Source organism: Melanerpes formicivorus, unplaced genomic scaffold, assembly GCF_026170545.1.
Source record: "Melanerpes formicivorus ecotype bairdi unplaced genomic scaffold, bMelFor1.0.p_v2 SCAF_4, whole genome shotgun sequence".
Taxonomy (NCBI): Eukaryota; Metazoa; Chordata; class Aves; order Piciformes; family Picidae; genus Melanerpes; species Melanerpes formicivorus.
In genome coordinates, this window is record NW_027142356.1 from 22,607,516 (window position 1) to 22,628,714 (window position 21,199).

At 40.9% G+C, this 21,199-nt stretch overlaps 1 protein-coding gene across 3 annotated transcripts in view; it reads right to left on the reverse strand.

Annotated features, from left to right (window-relative positions):
- TMEM131L (transmembrane 131 like) overlaps window positions 1–21,199 on the reverse strand; it is an 84,201-nt gene that overhangs the window by 40,816 nt on the left and 22,186 nt on the right. For all 3 annotated transcript variants that reach the window (XM_068137258.1, XM_068137259.1, XM_068137257.1), the window contains exons 4-7: window positions 8,802–8,873; window positions 7,867–7,990; window positions 6,667–6,783; window positions 4,615–4,725 (exon numbers count right to left, since the gene is read on the reverse strand). In XM_068137258.1, the coding sequence (XP_067993359.1) occupies window positions 4,615–4,725; window positions 6,667–6,783; window positions 7,867–7,990; window positions 8,802–8,873 (424 nt within the window). The remainder of the gene's footprint in view (window positions 1–4,614; window positions 4,726–6,666; window positions 6,784–7,866; window positions 7,991–8,801; window positions 8,874–21,199) is intronic.

Here is a 21,199-nt window from a genome sequence, read left to right on the forward strand (position 1 = left end):
GTCAGGTGAAGTCCCTGGGAACTGGAAGAAAGGAAAAATCACACCCATTTTTAAGAAGGGTAGAAAGGAGGACCCTGGGAACTACCAACCTGTCAGCTTCACCTCCATGCCTGGGAAGATTGTGGAACAGATCTTCCTAGATGCCATGCTAAGGCACAGGGAAGACAGGGAGGTGATTCAAGACAGCCAGCATAGCTTTACTAGGGACAAATCCTGCCCAACCAACCTAGTGGCTTTCTATGATAAAGTGACTATGTCAGTGGATAAAGGACAATGGATGTGAACTACTTGGACTGCTGCAAGGCCTTTGACATGGTCCCCAACAACATCCTACTGCCAAGTTGGAGAGAGATGGATTTGATGGGTGGACTGTTCAGTGGATAAGGAATTGGCTGGATGGTCGCATCCGGAGGCTAGTGCTCAATGGCTTTAAGTCCAGATGGACAAGTGGTGTCCCTCAGGGGTCCATAATGGGACCTGTACTGTTTAATATTTTTATCAATGATATAGACAGTGGGATAAAGTGCACCATCAGCAAATTTGTAGATGACACCAAGTTGAGTGATGCTATTGATATGCCAGAGGGATGGGATGCCATCCAGAGAGACTTGGACAAGCTGGAGAGATAGGTCCAGGTGAACTTCATGAGGTTCAACAAGAGCAAGTACAGGGTTCTGCACCTGGGCTGGAACAATCCTCGCTATCAGTGCATACATAGGGATGAGGTGATAGAAAACAGCCCTGTGGAAAAGGACTTGAGGGTGCTGATGGACGAGAAGCTGGACATGAGCAGATGGCGTGCATTTGCAGCCCAGAAGGCAAATGGCATTCTGGGCTGCATCAAAAGAAGTGTAGCCAGCAGATCCAGAGAGGTGATTCTACTACTTTACTCTGGTGAGTCCTCACCTGGAGTACTGCATACAGGTCTGGAGCCCTCAATATAGCAAGGACAAGATGCTGATGGAGCAGGTCCAGAGGAGGGCCAAGAAAATGATCAGGGGGTTGGAGCACCTCTGCTACAAGGACAGGCTGAGGGAGCTGGGGTTGTTTAGCCTGGAGAAGAGGAGGCTCCAGAGAGACCTAATAGTAGCCTTCCAGTACCTGAAGGGAGCCTACAAGAAGGATGGAGAGAGAGAGAGAGACTGTTTACAAAGGCCTGTAGCAATAAAATGAGAGGCAATGGCTTCAAACTAGAGAAAAGCAGATTTAGATTGGATTTTAGGAGCAGGTTCTTTACCACGAGGGTAGTGGAACACTGGAACAGGTTGCCCAGGGAGGTGGCTGGGGCCCTATCCCTGGAGATATTCAAAGTGATGCTTGACAGGGCTCTGGGCAACCTCATGTAGTTGAGGATGCCCCTGCATACTGCCGAGGGTGTTGGACTGGATGACATTCAGAGGTCCCTTTCAACCCAGACCATTTTATGACTCTGTGATCATATTTTCTACATGAATACTCTGTAGAGGCAAAAGTTCATCCATGTATCTATATACATAATTCTGGCCATTCACACTCAAAAGACATTTTTAAAATTAGAGATGTTGCAGGAAGGTGTTGTCAGTTTGGTTAAGAAACAGACATCTCATCACTGAAGAAGATACTAGAGAGCATGGACCATTCAGCTTTGCAAAGCAAAGGCTGAAGCATGCAGTGTCACCTACAAGTGCTCCTACACGTGTCAGAGGAAGAAGTTAACAGAAACTAAATGCATATCTTACCAAACCACCCACACAGCAATTCAGATGGGAAGCCAGGTACAGGTTTCCAATAATCAAAGGAACAAGAACAGGTATTTGGAGCTATGGTAATAGTATGAGAACTTATCAGAAGCCATTTTACCAAGCATACGATGAGACTAAACAATGCTACCTTTCTGGAATTAACAATCAAGGTTGTCAGTATTACCAAACATCTTAAATACAAACACCTTTAAAACAGGAAACAATAAGCATTCTAACACATCTCCAAGCAGCATTATTAGACCTTTAGCATATTGAACCAGACAGATTATAGCTCATCCATCCCAAGATGACAAGGGATGTGTAAATGAGGCTTATGCTATCTATCCTGATCCTACACTGGGATTTCACTTCAGTTAAAAATAAACAAGAGAAAGCAAATGTGCACTGTAAAGTGAGTATGACTGCTTTAAGTGCTTTTTCACTACAAACTTCCACTGTATATTTAATAGTTATGTGTCCTTAAGTTTGCATGTGCAGTCACTCACTCAGACCTCACAGACTTCTTGTCCTTCCACGGTTTCTGAGCCTAAAATATAAACTGGACAAGACAGAATCATGCCAGTTCTTATAGGACCTGGACCAGTATATTAGTAGGTTGAATTGAGGGAGATACTGCTGGAGAGAACAGCTGTCTGCAGTGAAATATTTTTCCAAAAGGAACCCAAACTTTAGCCGTAAGCTCCTCTGTAGTATTTAGACCTTGTCTACCACCTTCACAGCTGAGGAGCCTGGCTCACGGCTGCAGCAATTCTGTCCAAAGTGATAACAAAAGAGTAAGTCCTGAGTTATAGTCCAGCACCGGAAAATTACACCCACAACTAGGAGAACTGAGTCAACACTCTCTCACAACTCATGTCCTGCAACAAGACTGATGCCAGGTGGTACCATGCTGCACAGCCAAACATGACCTCACACTTGCACTGTAAAGAAAGCAAGCATAGGAAAATGTTCCTCAGTACACAGTTAAGGAAAATGTCAAATGCTCCCCAAAACTTCTCTACTTAGGAATTCTACTGCTTAGGAAGTGCTAACCAGCACTTCACATCCAAACTTCAGACCAAAGCTGACAACATCCCATCAAGCTAGATGTGAAGATGCAGAGAGACATGTCATGAACAGCATCCAAAATACGCTTCTCAGTTCTACCCTAGGACCTCAAATTACAAAACCAGTAAATTTTTGGTTCCATCACAACAATCTGTATACACCCATACCTGTATGATTACTGGTACACAGGAAAAGAAGAGAACTGTACATTATCATCAGATAGAGGCAAGATTGCTCTAACATACACGTAAGTAGACTGAAAAAGACAATCCAAGCTGCAAATTCTTCTCAGATAGAAGACATCATGAAGCAAACAAAGCAGCTTACATTTATAAATTATGTGCTATGATTTTCTAAGCATTGTTTCTGAAAAAAGTCAACCTCTACACAATACAAAAGGAAATTTGAAAGATCCATTTTTCCAGTTAGTTATTCACTTGAAAAGGTTCTGTATGGCCTGGAAGACTAGGAAGATTTAGGAAGGGAAGGTCCTGCCTCACCAACCTGATCTTCTATGATCAGGTGACTGCCTGGTGGATGTGGGCCAGGCTGTGGATGTAGTCTACCTGGACTTCAGCAAAGCCTCTGACACCATTCCCCACAGCAAACTCCTGGCCAAGCTGTCAGCCTGTGGCTTGGACAGCAGCACTCTGAGCTGCGTTAGGAACTGGATGGAGGGACAAGCCCAGAGAGTGGTGGTGAATGGTGCCACATCCAGCTGGCAGCCCGGCACTAGTGGTGTGCCCCAGGGATCAGTGCTGGGCCCAATCCTATTCAATATCTTTACTGATGATCTGGATGAGGGGATTGAGTCAGTCATCAGTAAATTTGCAGATGACACCAAGTTGGGAGCAGGTGTTGATCTGTTAGAGGGTAGAAGGGCTGTCCAGAGGGATCTTGACAGGCTGGACAGATGGACTGAGTCCAACATGATGGCATTTAAAAAGTCCAAGTACTGGGTGCTGCACTTTGGCCACAACAACCCCATGCAGTGCTACAGGCTGGGGACAGAGTGGCTGCAGAGTGGCCAGGAAGAAAGGCACCTGGGGTACTGGTTGACAGTAGGCTGAACATGAGCCAGCAGTGTGCCCAGGTGGCCAAGAAGGCCAATGGCATCCTGGCCTGTATCAGAAATACTGTAGCCAGCAGGAGCAGGGAACTCATTGTCCCCCTGCACTCAGCACTGGCTAGACCACACCTTGAGTGCTGTGTCCAGTTCTGGGCCCCTCAATTTAAGAAGGACACTGAGACTCTTGAATGTGTCCAGAGAAGGGCAAGGAGGTTGGTGAGAGGCCTTAAGCACAAGCCCTATGAGGAGAGGCTGAGGGAGCTGGGATTGTTTAGCCTGGAGAAGAGGAGGCTCAGGGGTGACCTCATTGCCCTCTACAACTACCTGAAGGGTGGTTGTAGCCAGGAGGGGTTGGCCTCTTCTCCCACTGGAATGGGCTGCCAAGGGAGGTGGTTGCGTCACCATCCCTCAAGGTGTTCAAGAGGGAATTGGACATGGAACTTGGTGCCATGGTTTAGTAGTCATGAGGTCTTGGGTGACAGGTTGGACTTGATGGTCTTATTGATTCTATGAAAAATACCTGCAATTGTAACCAAATGACAGAAAGAATTAAAATTTCTTTCAACTGAAATAGTTGTGCCTTTTGAATCCACACTGCTGCATTCACACTAGCCCTGTATCATACGACCTCTCTCCTGCAGTTACTGGTATTTGGACTTTCTATTAACGTTCCTTGTATCTCAACAACCTGAGGACAGAAATCTTTCATGTGTTAGAAGATTTATGTTTCATCTCCATTTGAAATGCATACTGTACCAGTGTGTGTGATGCCTGAATGTTCTGAATGTGTGGAAATAGTAAGTAGGCATTTGCTAGCTGCATTCTAGATTCCTCTGAAGGAGATGTCAGAGTTCCCGTTCCAAAAACCTGGTGTTAAAAAAAAAAGTAGCCATTAAATCAACATCCAGTATTTCAGTTATCACAGTAACATACAAAACTGCTTTGTTAATACTAACAATCTTTCTAAGAAACAGATTGGATTCTCACATTAGGCTCCTTCTTAAAAGATAATTTCTATCTATAAAGTTCCAACATAGAAAGCAACTACACATAAAAATGGCATTAAGTATCGTCACTTACTCAGGCACTACAACAAAACCAACTCAAAACATTCACCAAGATCAGGTTATCTCAAACATTCTCGTGCTATTCTTCAGGCAATTACAATACACATACTTGGCAATGCAGTAACTTCTGGGAAAACTTTATTGCTAGTGCAATTGCATACTGAATTCAAAGGCTTCTCTAAAATTGAGTAAAACAAATTTGTATCGTTTTTAAAAGCCTGCAGTTTCCAGAACCCTGAAAGATCTGATCTGCACACTGAATGTTTCTACTGCATTTATACTCCACTCCACCAAGATTAGTTTATGACAGTGAGATGCAAGATAACAGGGATTTAAAAAAAAGAAAGAACCAACCACTAAAATCATTAGAGGTTAAGAAAAATGTCTTGGGGTTTTTCACTTGTATGCAAAGATTATTTTTTCATTAAGGGGATAATACAACATGTTCTGTGTTCACTGAAGATCTGACTACTGATGGAAAGTACCAGGTCAAAGGGAATATGCTTTCTTTTTTTATGGTGGTATTTACAAGGTACATGACTATGATGCTACCCTCTTCTCCACTTGGGTAAATCTTCTGTCCATACTTTTGCATAAATGTATTAGAAACACCAAATACATTTCAAGGCTTTTGTGCTCTCAGGAGCACTGCAACTGTGCATCAAACACTGAAGTAACGCCTGCTTCCGAACTCAAACTTAATTGGAGCTGAAATCATGGGCAGCTACTCCCTCTGTTTGAGGTAGTTGATATAACTGTCCATGAAAACCAGTCCATTACTGATTTTAGCTGGAGACAAACTGATTTTTCAGTGACACTTACAACTGCTTCCCTGCAACTTGTTGATAAAAGGCCCTAGCTGAGCTGACTGGGCAATAAATCAAAGGGTCAAGAGTGCATGCAAGGAAAGAAAAGATGTCAAAACCAAAAGGTCAGTCTATAATGCACTCTTTCCTCATCCTTGACGAAATTGTTCCAGCCAAACGTGGCATTACTTCTAATAAATGCAAGGTAAATGTAACTTTTATATTAAATCCCACGTATCTAAATTGAACAAACTTAACACTTGACTTTAAGGAGTTTTGTTTTCCAGCACAGTATCAGAAATGGAATTAAAGCTGGCATTGTTTTAAATCCCTGAATTCATGGTCAGATTTTTCTTTAACAAATGGAATAAAAAAAACCCAAAGAATATATCATATCATGCAATATATCATGTCTCTTGTAAAAATAAAATACTCTCAAGGCTTGCTTGAATTCACTGGCTAATGATACAACAGACAGCTTTAATGCCTGACCATTACTTTGACTTACATGTTTTAAGGCCCTAAATCTCTCACTCTGGTTAACATCCCAAATGTTTACATAAAATCCTGCAAAGTAGCTGAAAACTACCTAAAAAGTTTTTCCATGACAAATGCATTCCAGCACAGTGCAGTCTAGACTGTAGTACTAACTGAAGCCAACTAGTAATGACAGGACCATGATCTTTTAAGAACATGTATAAGAATACACTTAGTTTTACTGACACAATTAGCCCCACGAGCTATAGTAATTTGAATCATACACATATATGAGAGATCAAGAGCCTAGCAAGATCTGGTAAAAACAGATAAATTGTAAACATTACTCCACATGATTTATATCAAGAATTTAACAAACTTTAAAAAATCTCTGATCAAAATGCATGAAAAACATTTTTTAAACCACAAAAGCTTAAGTTCAAAATAAGAGTAGTTACCTGATATGAAAGTACTCCATGAGATGAGGTATTTATAAATAATGAGCTTTCAATACTGCCTTCCTCTGTTGGCAGGAAGAGTACTCTGAAAGAAATTTTTCCCATCGCTGGAATCACCTGCAAAAGATCACAAAAAAGCTTGCTTGTTGCCACTGACCACATCAATCACCATTCAGTCTCATGGTCCAAGAGACATTTCTACATGTACAGATAGGAATGTACATCCCACCAAACAGAACCTCAGTTCTGAGAAGCTTCATCTGTCCACAGCTCTTCACTCTTATTATGGAGAAGAGCTGAGACCATGCAGCAACTTCCCATATTATGGCTGGAGTTACTCAGCTAGTTTGGTCTCATCAGTCAATACCCCTTTTTGCACAAGAAGTTAATTGTGCAGCACCAAAAGCTTCTGCATGCTCAAAAAAGCTTCCACCCATATAGACAGCTATTACAAAGTGAATCAATCCCCACTGAGACACACAGTCAAATGAGTCAAAGTTGAACCTGGGAAACAGTTAGTAGCCCAGTATGTCTAACTGAAAGAATACTGGCATTTATGTCTGCATGTCCATGCATTCCCATCCAGCCATAGTAAAAACATAAATCAGGTGAAAACATAATAAAAACCCCTTTGCACATCAGCAGAGGATAAAATCTGGGCTTCAACAAACTGAGATCATAATGATTCAGCCTTAGCATGTGTTATAGTGCTAGAGATCATTCAAAAAAAAATCAGAGTTAAAACAATTGTCTTAGATCATAAGGTAAATATGCTCATAATTGCAATGCAAAATGCAGAAAGCATTTTATTGCTGGGTTTTGGTTGGTTTGGGTTTTTTTTGAGGAATATGAATGATCTCAAAAGACTGAAAATTCAAGGCTGCAAAACACCCATGGGCTTGCAGGTTACTGCACAATGCTGTTCAGAGCAGAGTAAGATTTAAACAGCCTCTTGAAAACTGAAGAACTCCTCCTCTGTTACTGTGAAACACATTTCCTACTGTAGGTCTTGAATGTCTTCTTCCTTACCAGTCTAAGTAAAAGTAAGCAAAACAATGCAAGCAAGACAGAAAAAAATGTTGGAGGTCCTATAATAAAAAGCACTAAGAGAAAACATAGAATGAAAAGCTTAGGACAAAAGAAGCATGAAGGCCGGGCACTTGGCCACCACATAGTTTCCAAAAGTACATCAACACTCACCCGGTTATGAGCAGGAGACACATGAAACTGTCTAGTAGCTGTAAACACAGAATTCACTACAACTTCTCTATCTCTACTAGGGTTGTAGGCATGCAGCACTTTAGCTCTGGGTAGCCCCAGTAATCTAAAGGGAAGGAAAAGAGAAACAAATTATTCACTTTGTAAGCACAGGCAACGCACAAAACCCAACAAACACAAGTCACTCAAACTTATGTTGATATGCACCAACTTCCTAGTTGTAACTCTTTTTTGGGAAAGATGCCAAGCAAATTTTGCCCTTTTGTATACAAAGGCCTCTCACATCTCAGGATGTGATTGGTGCACTTAGACAAAACTCATCTGAGCCATCAAGAGTTCAAGACGGGGGCGGGGGGGGCCAACAACCTTATGAGACACAATGCTTTGATCAAAAAAGTTTAAATTACAGAAGTCTTGTTTAATCAGCTAAAGCAATTATTCTGTTAAAGTTTTTCCTTTAGCTAATACATCCTACAACCCAGGATCTTACATGTTCATCCTGTGCATCCTCTGAAACATCCCTTTAACTCACAGAGGAGCCATGTTTCTTTCTGGTTACTGATAGACCAAAGGCTGATTATCATTTAGGAATAATTTCTAAAGTTTTCTAAGAGGAGAACTTAAATCAAATAAATAAACCAATAAAATCTCAAGTATTCTACCAGTATGTTTTGCCTGGGATTTTCTGGATTTTATTTTCTGAAGTTAAAGGAAGCAACAAGCTTCCACCCCACTAAGGCGGCAAATTTTCAATAAATGAACAAACAGCACAAAAAGCTGATTTGATACCCATGCAGAATCATCTCAAGGCACCCAGAATGCATAATGGTTCTCTATTTCCTTTTCCTCCTTCCTAGAACTACATTGATTTTTTTTTTTTTTTAATTTCCAAAATAACCATCACATAAGATACTCACTGCATTCCAAAATGCAGAACTGACGGGTGAAAATGTAAGGCGTTCCCATTTGGGGGCAACTTTGCCGAGAAGCTGACAAGAAAGGGAAAAGCCACAATTAATATTTAGCAGGTATAATGCTACATAGAGCGTGGAAGGAAGATATGTTACAAGCTCTGACTTTATATTCTAAACACACTCTGTTTCCAGATCTTTTCATACACTCCTCCTGCTGCCATAAGCCTGACCTTTTCAGAAGGTTTCCATACAACAGCACATGCTGGAATGCTTATGCCAATAAAAGCACAGTTAGAGAAGTGTCCCATTTTAGAGGCAGTGCTGGCTTGGACAACCTCCCTTCTTTACACATACCCACTCAGTCACGCTGATATGCTGTGTTTTATGGAGCTGCAAAGTGAGCTATAGATCAAAAGCAGCTTAAAGTCCTTGGCAATGGAGCAGATTCCCAGTTCAACATTCACACAAGCACCAGTATGAGTACACCTAAGAGATGCATAGGTAGTGGAACAGCTTGTGAAGAAGCCGACATCAAAAGAGCTTGCCTAGCTGTGGCTTTAATGCCAAACCCAACTCATATATTATATGCAAAAGAGAGTGAAAAATAAGGTGAAACACAAACATCATCATCTTTCCTTTGCCAACAACAAAATTCCCACCAGTTGCAGCACATTTTTAGCTTATTTCAACATGAGTTAATACTCTACAACACAGTAGACAAATCCAACACTTTCTCAAATATTGTCCTCCACAAGTCCCAACAACTCCAGTGGTGAAAAACAAGCCCATCACTTGTTCATTACACCTGCAGACCCACTGTAATGCTGTTAAAAACTTCCCCAGAGCAGTCTGCCTGTTGCATAGCCAGAACCAGCTTCATCCTAGCATCCTAGCAAGGATGAGGTTGCAAAGGGACAGCTGGACTGTGGTCTCATTAGTTATCCACCTGCTTTGCATGATGTGTGGTAGTACAGTTAACTGGTCCCCAATTTTCAAATGTAGTTCTACAACATTATACTTCTAATATATTAAAGTACCTACATAATTCTGATGTTGTATTCCAAACTAATAGGGACATCATAATTTACTACGAGCCAGGGAAAATAAGGTTTATTATTATGAAACCCCACAGCTTTTATGAAAACATCTCAATTCAAAGGAGGAAATTCCCTTGTTGCTGCAGCAGGAATACAATATATCCAGGTAGCCTTCCTTGGGAGCTGTTGGAAAGTAACAAAAGAACAGATAATGCAGAACTACAAAGTGTGAGTGACAGTCTCTGAGTCTCTTTCCAAACACCTTGTCCCTGCCCCAACCAACTCTTGCCAAAAACCACTGCAGCAAACAGCAACTTCTTGCCCTTCCAGAAGTCAGCCTCAGGGGTGCATCCATAAGGAAAGTCTGAGCAGTGCTGTTGAGCACACAGATATAGAAAAATACTATTGCAGTAAAAGCCTCAGAGAAGCCTATTGCTTAAGGGCCCCCAGATCCTTTTTTGTATATGCATGCACATAATGAAATAAAAGTTAAGCCAATGCGCTGCACTATCACCTTGATCCCCATTCACCATTTGAGCCTCCAAAAATCTTTAAAAGGTACCAATGAAATATCTTTTCCCACCAGGAAAACCTTCCCTGAGAAGGGCAAGAAGCTGAGTGCTCCTCTGTGCCAATTCAGGTAATTGGCAGCAGCTCTCCAAGACTTGCTAATCTTCCTTCTGGGAAGCTCTAGCAGCATCAGCTCTTTTCATCTCAACCCTCACACTCTGCAATAGGTACCCAAAACACTGACTAGGTGCAAACTCAGCTGTGGATGTAGCAAGATGCATTTCATTTGGGCGAGTAAGGTCATGATACAGCATTGGTTCTTAAAAATGCATGCTATTATTGTTCATTCAATAGTAACAGCCAATCCTCTAATAATCAAAAGGTAGGAAAAGCCCTGTGACAGCAGCAGCAGCTAGCAGTACCTAGGGCTGTCAACCCATTTCTTCTGAAGAAGGTAGCCTGGACCTGGGATGGCTGAAGCTAAGCCTCAGTGAATGAGGCTCTAAGCTGACTCCTGAGCATGGAGGTGATCTTCCAGCATCCCTGGACACTGCTCCCCAGCAGCCCCAGGACAGCGGTTACAAGACACCCACAGCTTCTGTTCTACAGCCCACAAAAGCTGCCAAACTGCTCCAAGCTCAAAACCTGGCCCTAAAAGCAGAACAGCCACATTCCTACTGGTGCTGTGCTCATAACCTTGACTGCTGGCCAGCTCCAGGATGTCTGCACCACTTACCAGTGGCCCAAAAGTGGCACCAAAAAATAACTTCAGAGCTGAGTTTACTCAACGGCAGGGCTACTGGAAAAAGAAATCCACCTCTGGTGGGTTGGGGGTTTTCCCCTCAAGGGAGTAAAAGATGACAAATCAAAATAGCAGGAACAGGCAGGGGATCCTTCAGCCTATTTCACCTGAACAACCCAGATACGTTTTACAGCCCACCACTACAAAAAGAAATGGACAGGCCCATCTACATTAGAAGTGGACTTCTGCAATGTGTAAGCCCAAGTCTCTTCAAGTCAGCTGGAAGCTAGCAGAAAACCCTTCTACATATCCACTCTCCAAGCACAATTCAACACTCTCAGATCTCTGCAGGGGATCTGACATGTAAATAAATATCAAAGGCAATGTATTAAGGCATTTAAAAGTTGGAGTCACTTTTTAAAACAAAACATTTACTTTTTGGGATGTTTTTTAAAGAACCTCATCTCACTAACAGATTCACCTCAAATTATGCCAAAAATACTCTTTTGGCTGCAGACACCATATCCAAAAAAGTATAGTGGTCATTTAATGAGAATGTTACAGGGCTGAGAAAGATACTACACAAATATCAGCCTAAGAATGGCAGAAAAAGTCTGTTTTCCAACTGCTCTTAAAATCAGCAATCACATTAAGCACGCCAAGAAAGCCACACTCAATGGCATCTCTTTTTTTCAAGCAGATCAGCTAAACATTGACTTCTGAATAATAACTTTTGATACAGCAGGTCAATTCTGACATTTCAGAGTCCATTTTTAAGCACAAGTGAACAGAACCAGAGGGAAACAGAAGAAAGCAGCAGAAGCAGCAACTAGTTTGAACAGTAATAACTGCATTTGTATTAAAAAAAAAAACCCTTAACTGGCTCCATTATCACTTGCCAGGCCAATAATTCAATGCCCTTCCTCCTCTGCATCCTCACAATATTTAAAAACACTGACACTCTGGATCATCCTTCTCTAGGAAAAAAGCTGAAACTTTGGGGAGACGAGGGAGGGATCCATATGGTCACCCAGGGCAGGAGGGCAAGAAGGGGGACAGGCTCATGGGGGTAAAGAAAGGCAGACTCCAAGAGACTTGCAGCTCCAACCTGCTCCAGCTCATCTTCTAAATTCATTGAAAACATGCAGCAGAAAGGGACAGGTTCTGAACATGCAGACAACTGCCAGCACCAAGGAGAAAGATGTGGAGCATTTTAAAAAAGGGCTGAAGGGGAAGGTAGTGTAAGGAAGACTGGGGACATCACGGAAGAGCAGGATGGAGGAATGTCTGACCACCTGTGCAAGCAGAAAAATGTGTAACTCTAAGCCAGCAGTTTGTTTGGAATAAGGATTTTGGTTGGTTTTGGTTGGTTGGGGTTTTTGTGGATTGTTTTTTCAAGGGAGGATGAGCTGTAAAAGTTGTATTGCCTCCACTGAGAATTCGAAGAGGTGCTTATCATGGGGAAACAGACGTCAAAGAACACAGAGAAGTTTGAGCCTTTTTACAACACTTCTTTCTCCAGGAAAGGATACTTTGCTATCCTATTGATGTGGGACTAACAAAAGGGGATGCCTACACAGGGATGCTGATAGTTGAAGTTGTTTTGCCTTCTTTTACTGTTCTGTTACTCTTTGATATAATTAGTAAAAAAAGGTAAACAATCAGGTCACCATAGTTTTGTGTTTATTCACAGCCCCAGAATCCAGTATTAATAGGCAATGTATGTTATGCACAAACATTTGTTCCAAATGAGTAAAGACCCTTTTATCTCTCCCAACATCCAACAGAAAAAGATCTTTCTTCATAACAGATTTATTCATACGCCACCATCCAATCACAAGACAACTACTTCCCCTAAAAATCCAAACAAAAGAGCAAATCTACTCCCCAACAAAGAAAAAAATATGCTGGGTTTGTGTTGGGGGCTTTTGGCATTGTTGCCATTTTTAAATGTCTTTCAGTGAAACTGCAAAACTCAGTTAATTCATCTAAAAATGTATTCTTAAAAACCTCAATCTGCAGAATGAGATGCATCTGAGCAGAAGCAAAGGGACACTGCCCGGAAAGAAGTTTATCTCAGCATCCCTTTTCTTGAATGACTCCTTCAAGTCTTCCTTGCATCTTTATTTCATTGCTTCAATTACTTTGTATTATCCTAGGGTGCATGTTACCTAATGATTCAGACAGCAGTATCTGCAGATGAGAATAACTGCAATTGCTGCTTAGTGTCCTTTCTTCTTCCTTTCTTGTGCCCTTTGTTCACAGTAGATGAAGAAAAAGCAAGTTTGGGGAAGACATTTTATTGTCTGGTCTTTTTCTTTATGGTTGCAGTGTTTTCTTGAAAGCAGCAGGGGAAAAACGGACTGGATTCTTTAATGCACAAGAGCTCCCTCTTGAATTAAGCTGCTTAGGCAGTACTATTTTATTTTTCAGTAGATCAGTGAAAGTAAAATTTGACTTTTTGGCACTTAGTACATTCAGGGCAGGAATATTAAAACCTCATCTTGTGTGTTTGTTGAGAAACAAACTCACCTACACATTGTAGAGGAAATCACAGGTTTTTTGTGTTAACTGAATCTGAGACATTAGATTTTAAAACTCTCATTTACTGACTAATTTTAGATTAATTCCTCTAGACTACACCTGAGAAACAAAAACCACATGAAGAGGATGAGAGTCCTGTGTACAAGAACAATGAAACTCAAGTACTTTTAATAGTTCTGATTACAGCTGGTGCAAAGAAATTATTTTAGCAACTGAAAATAGTGAGGTAAGAGGGAATTGATATAGAAGTAGAAACAGCAGTTGAACCAAAGTCTTCTGCAGAGCTGATATAAAGCTTTGTCACATTCCCCAGTCCTTCTCTCAGTCTGCTATTTACCAAAACGGTCAAAGTGCTAAGCAGTAGTTTAAAAAGATTAAACTGCAGCTCCTGAAAGACATCCAACAGTTTTGAAAACAGCACCTGGAGAAATGTGGCTTCTGCGTGGCTCCCCATGGCCTCAGCCCTGCCACACTCACCACTTCAGCTCCAGAGACTTGCAGGATTTCCTATGCCCCACACCGACCAAAGACTTATGCAGTAACACATAAACCACTCAGGCCTTCTACTTTTTTTTCTTTTTTTAAGAGGGAAAAAAAGTCCAGCATTTAAAAAAAAAAAAAAAAAAAAAAAAGGTGAATTTTAAACATTGGAAACCTAGAAGGCAAAAGACTCTTGATATTTTTAGCACTGCATTGTTTAGGAAAGAGGGGGAAGACTGACTCACTACTTCTGAATGCTTGGGATTGGCAACCCATAGTTAGGAATTCACTTACATGCTTTACCAGGGAGCTGTGCTGCTTATGGAAGAAGGCTAGCTGTTTTTATTTCCCCTGAACTGTGCTATATTCCATAAGGGACTGACTGTAGAAAGCAGGAAAGGCCAAAATGGTGTTACCCATCAGAGAGCACATGTGCAGGCACACCTGCTGTTTTGTATGCTGTAGCTATACGGGTGAGACAATTTCGCTAAAAACAAATCCCATGATTTATGACCAAATTCATGATTTAGGGAGGCTGACAGGTGTAGCAATCTTTTTTTTTTTATTATTATTTTTTTTAGTTTATAAAATTGGCAAAGTAGTATATATAGCCAAGAGCTGCCACTACCAAAGTCTTAAAAGGCTGGCATTTGATTTCAAACGCAGTGCAAAAGAGAGGTAGGTAGGTAAGCTGAGCTCGCTGTGTAAAGCATAAGCTGTGTAGCATTGTTGCAAGGTGAATGTCATTTCTGATGGCTCTTCCTGGCTACAGAAGTTACATTTGGCTACAAAAAAAAATAAAATTAAATATTCCTCTTTCTGTTTTGAGCAGAGTTGTCTTGATTACAGAACATTAGGGGTTGGAAGGGACCTTGAAAGATCATCCAGTCAAACCCCGCTGCCAGAGCAGAGTTTTAATTTTGTATTTCCAAACAGTTTTATCACCTCTTTCAATGCTGTTGGATGTCTTTCAGGAGCTGCAGTTTAATCTTCATAACTACTGCTTGGCACTTTTCATTACTTTCATTCAGCCCCTCTTGCACTGCTCTCACCCAGGAAGTTGAGCAGCCCCCTCTGCCCTGCTCCTCTCCTCTAGCCCTGGTGTTTCCAATACCATTAGTTGTCTGAGTAACCTTCCCTTCTCTCACTGCCTGTGCTCCCTCTTCCAATAAAATTCTGTGAAGATGTTTACACAAACCCTCCACAGAACAGCTACTAAGCCAGCAGTGCTTCAGTTTTATTACAAAACTACAACCAAACTGCAATGACCAAGCACACAGAGCCTCACAGCACAGTGCTAATAAAGTCACATTTCTCAGTGGGATGTACACAGCAGGACACAGATAAAAAAACAACTATTCTTCCTACCCTCACACCCAAACAGTATCCTTGAAAAATGTCCAACACAGATAAATGCAGGCCACAACACTAAGTAAAATAAGACTCAAGAAGAAATCTAGCAGAGAAGATGAGCACTGAGGCACAAAGCCTTGTAGCAAGCATGCTGGTTAAAAGCCTTTCTTCTCCAGATGTGTCTGTGGTTTGCATGTTAGCAGCAGTAGTAACACCACAAAACAAATTTAACAGCAGAATGGAACTATTCCCCCCCAGAAAAATGAGGCCTCAACTTATGAATAACTGAAATCTGCACTAAATTAAGAAATTAATTCACAATGACTTGCGTTTGTTTGAAATTGTTTTCTGAAACCTTTTCTTTGAAAATCCTTTAGCCACACAGATCTCAGGCAACAGCCAGTGCTCTAGACATGGTTCAGGGAAATTATGTTAGTTTGTTGTGGGTTTTTTTAACATATCTTGGACAGACAATCTGCCTGAGCAAAGAAAAAAAAAAGGAAAATTAAAAACAAGCAAATAAACAAAAAATAAATCAAGATTTATAAAGTCCCAGAAACTACCAAGCACAGTCCTAGAAGAATGGTATGTGAGTTAGAAAATTGGGCATGCAAACCAAGTACCCATGAGGTGTAAGTTGAACCTGCAACTGCCTGTGGACCCAAAAAAAGGTCTTGTTTAAATTAGGCTGAGAAGTATCCAAGTTATTTATTTTTGGATCAGTGTATGAGGCCCTCGAGTTCAACATACACAACAAATATTTTCATCTGAAGTATCTCCACCTCTACCAGGAAATCCTAAATATCCTGGCAAGCAGAAAATCCACCTTGATTTTCCTTTCTGCTTCACATAATTTTAACAAATGCTTATTCATTTTGAAATATTTCATAAGACAATCTCTAAGACAATAAGATCTGGTCTGAAATAAAACCTTTAGTTTGTCTTTTTCTTAAGCTTCTTTACTGCTTAACTTTTCTTAAGAAGTCATCAATCTTCTGTTAAACTGTTCAAATCCCAGAAACAATAAAGTTCATTCTTTTAAGTTTTCCCCAAACAAGTTTTAAAAGTCACTTGTTTAACAGAAATACACTTTTTGGCTCCTTCAGGAGACTTGGTATTCTTAATGTTTTATAAAAAAAAACCCAAAACAAAAACACACCACAAACAAAAACCACATCACTAAACAACTGAACACTTAACCCCTTTAAAATACCTGCACAACCCAGGTTTGTTCTTCAACTGATGTGAAGATCACCAACAGTTTCTGAAATGTTAACACTGCCTACCTTACCTAACTAACAAGCATTAAGAAAGGTAGTTAAACCTGAACGCACCCTGGGCTACTTGATACATGTAAATAAATGCCTGCTTTTTGAAGAAGGCTGCCCAACTCTCAGCTCAACCACTTCAAGAGGAGATGAGACTCCACTCCTTTGAAAGATCACAAAATATATCCAACCTCCTGCCCAGAGTCTCCAAACTGAAGATGAAACATTTTCCAGTGAAGATATGCTGCTCACAGCCTTTTTCAAGGCACTCTGAAAACATGAATCCTACAGAAGGAGTTCAAGAAGTACCTAGAAAAAGGCTTCCAGTGTCAGCACATTGCCTCTCCAGCTAAAAGCAAAGCACTAACTACAAGCCTTGTGCTGAGATACCACAAGAATTAAATGACAGTGTTCTATCCACTGTTTTCAAAGAGTTTTACTCAAAGCAGTACAATTTCACAGCATGGCCCTCTGAAGAGGTAGTATAAAAGAACTTTAAGAAAAGCAGATGATAGACCACAACCCCACCTGCCGTGTACCTAAGGAGAGCATACTTATTTTTACTTACTAGGCAGCAAAGCATTTAATTCCGTTTTCACAGTATCAAAATCAGCAGAAAATTTAGTGGAAAGAGCTGGTTTTAAGCACAGTCCTGTGCTAACATAGTTAGGAAAATAAAAAAGGAAGTGACAGGTATTCCAAAAGAAACAAATACCAATTCCATCATACCTGCATAAAACTAGATTAATTCTTTTAAGAATTACGATGAACTTTTTTTCCTCCTGTTCCTGCAGAGTATCTACAGGACAATCACAAGTGAAAAACAAACCTTGCTTTTCTAATGTGTCAATTGCAAGTATGTTTTTAGCTGTCAAAAGTTCTTTTTCATTAAGGACACATAGTTTTACTCAAAAAATCTCCCCAAGATGAAAAACAAATGGACAATTTATGTGAATTCTGCAGCAACCCTGCTTCAAGTGTTTCACACGTCAGGTCAATGTAGTATTTCTCTGGCTCCTGCCCTGAGAGAATGGGGAGGCACTGGGAGGAAGCACAGTGGGGCTGCAAAGCTCAGGGCAATAGGAAGTTACATTCTTGTAAAGTATCATTGCACCCAACCATTTCCTTTTTCTACTTAGAGCTGCAGCCAAAAACTTCCAACTTGACAAAATAAAATTAAGTTAGAACAGTTCAGCAAAATGCATGAAAGTGCCCTGTGACTGCTGATAAGTTTGACCTGCTAAGTAATTACAAGTGCTAATCTTCCTGTGGGAGATGCCTTTTGCTGCTTCTGCATTAACCCAAGCCTGCTAGGGGTTGGGGGTTTGGGTATTTTTTTTATAACATAAGGAGTACAGACCTGTAGGACAGCTAAGATCTACCAAGCAAACTTGTGTCTTAACAGGCCACAGGAACCTTTACAGTGAACCCATTAAGTATGAAAAACTACCCCACCCCACAAAACAAAAAACAAACAAGCAAACAAAAAACACCAACAGGAGAAAGAACATCAGCTAAAATCAAAGCTAACAAAACAAACAAACAAAACACCCTAAGACCTAGAAAAGTAGTAATTATTGTCTGCATTCACTTCATTCTCTTTGGTCTGGAGAGCGCACCTGATACCACCTGCCCTGAATAGACACAATGGAGAAGTTTGTAAGTTCGTGACTCAAAAGCTGCAAAACTCAAGTCTGATACAACAGGGGAAAACATGACTCTGGACTTCACATTTCTTCTCCTTTGTGAATTTCAGCCCAAATATTTAAAATCGAAGTATAACCTTTGAGTATCAAGTTCTGTGCACAGTAATTTACATATGAGCTTCCAGCACCATTCTTTAAGCCAGCATATGAAGACAGACAAAAAGGGTTCAATATGCAAAACTGTACAATCTATCTACAGACCAGTTTACCAGACTGCTTCAAATACTACAAATGGGGAAAAGCAAACACTGCAATACACAGTTTAGATGCATTAGGTGGAAAGCTACTTTAAAACTGGTAAGACACTAGGGAAGTCCCTCTCAAAAACTTAACTACATACACCTCTTTCAAAATCCTTGTGCCAAGCATTTGCTTGAGTAACACACCAAGACCAGCTTGCAGTTTTACATAAGGAGAAAAAGCAGTGCTGCTACTGATTGCTAGACTTATTAAAAACTTCATTCTCTAACAGATGAAACTTCACCTAGAACTTGGAAGCACAGGCAAACTACCTAGAATTTAAGCTAGGTATACTAGCTTTCTACGAATACCTAATTTATAATGTCATTGAACAGCATTTCTGCAAGCCACAATGCATGACTGTGAAAATACAATGCAAAGAAATAGAAGGGGCAAGGCAAGATTTTTCTTAAAGGTAATTGAAGCATATTGCTGCAGGGTAAAGTTGCATTTATACAGAGTCATCCTGTGTAGAGCAGAGGAACAAGGTCTCTCTCCCACACCACAGGGTCCACTATCAAATCTCAAGAAGGAGAGGTTAAAATATAAGTCACTAACATAACAGGAACAGCGAAACAGCAGCTTCAGGCCAGAACCAACACCTCCAGATCAAAGGAGCACCACTCTCTTGTTCATGTTTTCCACTCCTCCAGTTGGGATACATTCTGTCCTCTTTAGTCCCCCTCAAAACGTTTCGGTGTCACTTAATGAAGCACTTCTTTTCCTAGAGCAGTAACCTACTGTATTTAAGCCATTTTACAGATATGAGTTGTAATATTAGTTATTAGACAGGACGTGTTTTCTCCAGACAAATATGGAACTTATTCCTTATGGAGAAACTTTTAACATACAACAGCAACTTTTACAAAATTGCAGACTACTTTGATAGTTAATTCACTTTTTATTAACTGATTGCACCATGCATTTTCATCTTCATGTACATGTTTCATTATCACAGTCATGTGCACCTACTCTCAAACTAAAAGCTTTTCTTTTCCAAACCCCCATACAAAATTCCAGTTATACTTTTAAGTACATGCCCTCTAGTAGGCAGAAAGGGGGAGTCCTCCACAGCATCATATTATTTCCAGTTCCTCACCTAAAGCAAGGAACCCCCCACAGTGTCACAACACCATGCAGATGGCCTGCCAAATTCCCTCAGCTGCCCCTTTTGTGAAGAGCAGCTTGCTGCACTCGCCTGTCTTGTGTCACTCAGCGTTCTGGGTCATGGTATGCATAATGGAAAGCCAGCTCCTTGATTTAGTGCTATTAATAAAAGGAACCACTCTCACTGTGTATTTATGACCTACTCCTAAGTACCACCACATATTTATGCTTTGTTAGATGACACTGTTAAAACATAGCTATGAAAAAGTTTATATCGGAAAATTCCAACTGGCAAAATTTCAAAGCTTTTGGAATTACCAGGATTAGGACTTTCAATGCTTACTGCAGAAATTACCAGGTCCTTACAAGATATCTGGCATCTGTGGAAGTCAATGCATAGCATATCTGAGCCTCTTTTTTCTGACAAACAAAACAGCAATGTATGAAATGCAGCCTGTTTCACAGGTTCATTAACAAAATGTCTACCACCAAAGAAACCCTCAGGTACGTTATGGCTGGCATGCTGAGCTCTGATTTCTAGCAAGGGGCACCCTGAGCCAAGGAGTTAATATGTGTTTCCTTCAGCAGAATAGCTGGGGATGGGGAGGGGAGGAAGATGAGAAAATTGAGCTGAGACAGAAGGAAGTCAGCTGTTGATTATTTTCTATCAGTTAAGGTATTTGCAATCAAGTACTACATTAAGACTCCACTTTCTCCTGCATTCTCACAATCCTGCATTTTCTCTTTTATTTCAAAGCTAAGAAGCTAATTCGAGTTCACCAACTTGAAATTTTCACCTGTGAACCAAGGGTAAAGAATCAGCAATGCTATTTTCAGTTTCTCAGGAGCCTCAAAACAGCGATGAGCCTCTGTTACAAAGGATGCGCTTCACTTCTGTATGCTCCACACATCAATCTATTTGACACAGAGTTTCTAAAGCTGCCCATGAGAGGAACAGTTCCTTCATACAGGCCAAAGATCTCCCTGTGGCACAAAGGTGTATTTAGCCAAGCTTGGATGCATGTATGTCTCTCGCTGCTCCCTCCTCTGCAAGATAACAAGGAAATAAATGTCATTGTCCCACACATGAACCACCAGGCTTGCCCCAAGTCCCACTGAAGCCAGTGGGCTTTCTCACAGGCAGAGGGGCAGCTGGAGTAGGCCTGGAATAAGCACTTTGTCCCTTCTTATGGGAGCATTCAAATGAGAAGACAGATGTGTGAGCTAAGTGATTACTGCAGGAACACACAGACCACTGCTTCAATGGCCATAAGGCATTAATAATTGGGTTTACTTACAAGGAGAGGAAAAACAAAAACACTGAAGCAAGACTGAAAGCAGGAGGACCAGGGCAGGGGGTGGAATGGGGGGGTGGCGGTGGTAATGTTTGTTTTAAAGCAACTACCCACATCTG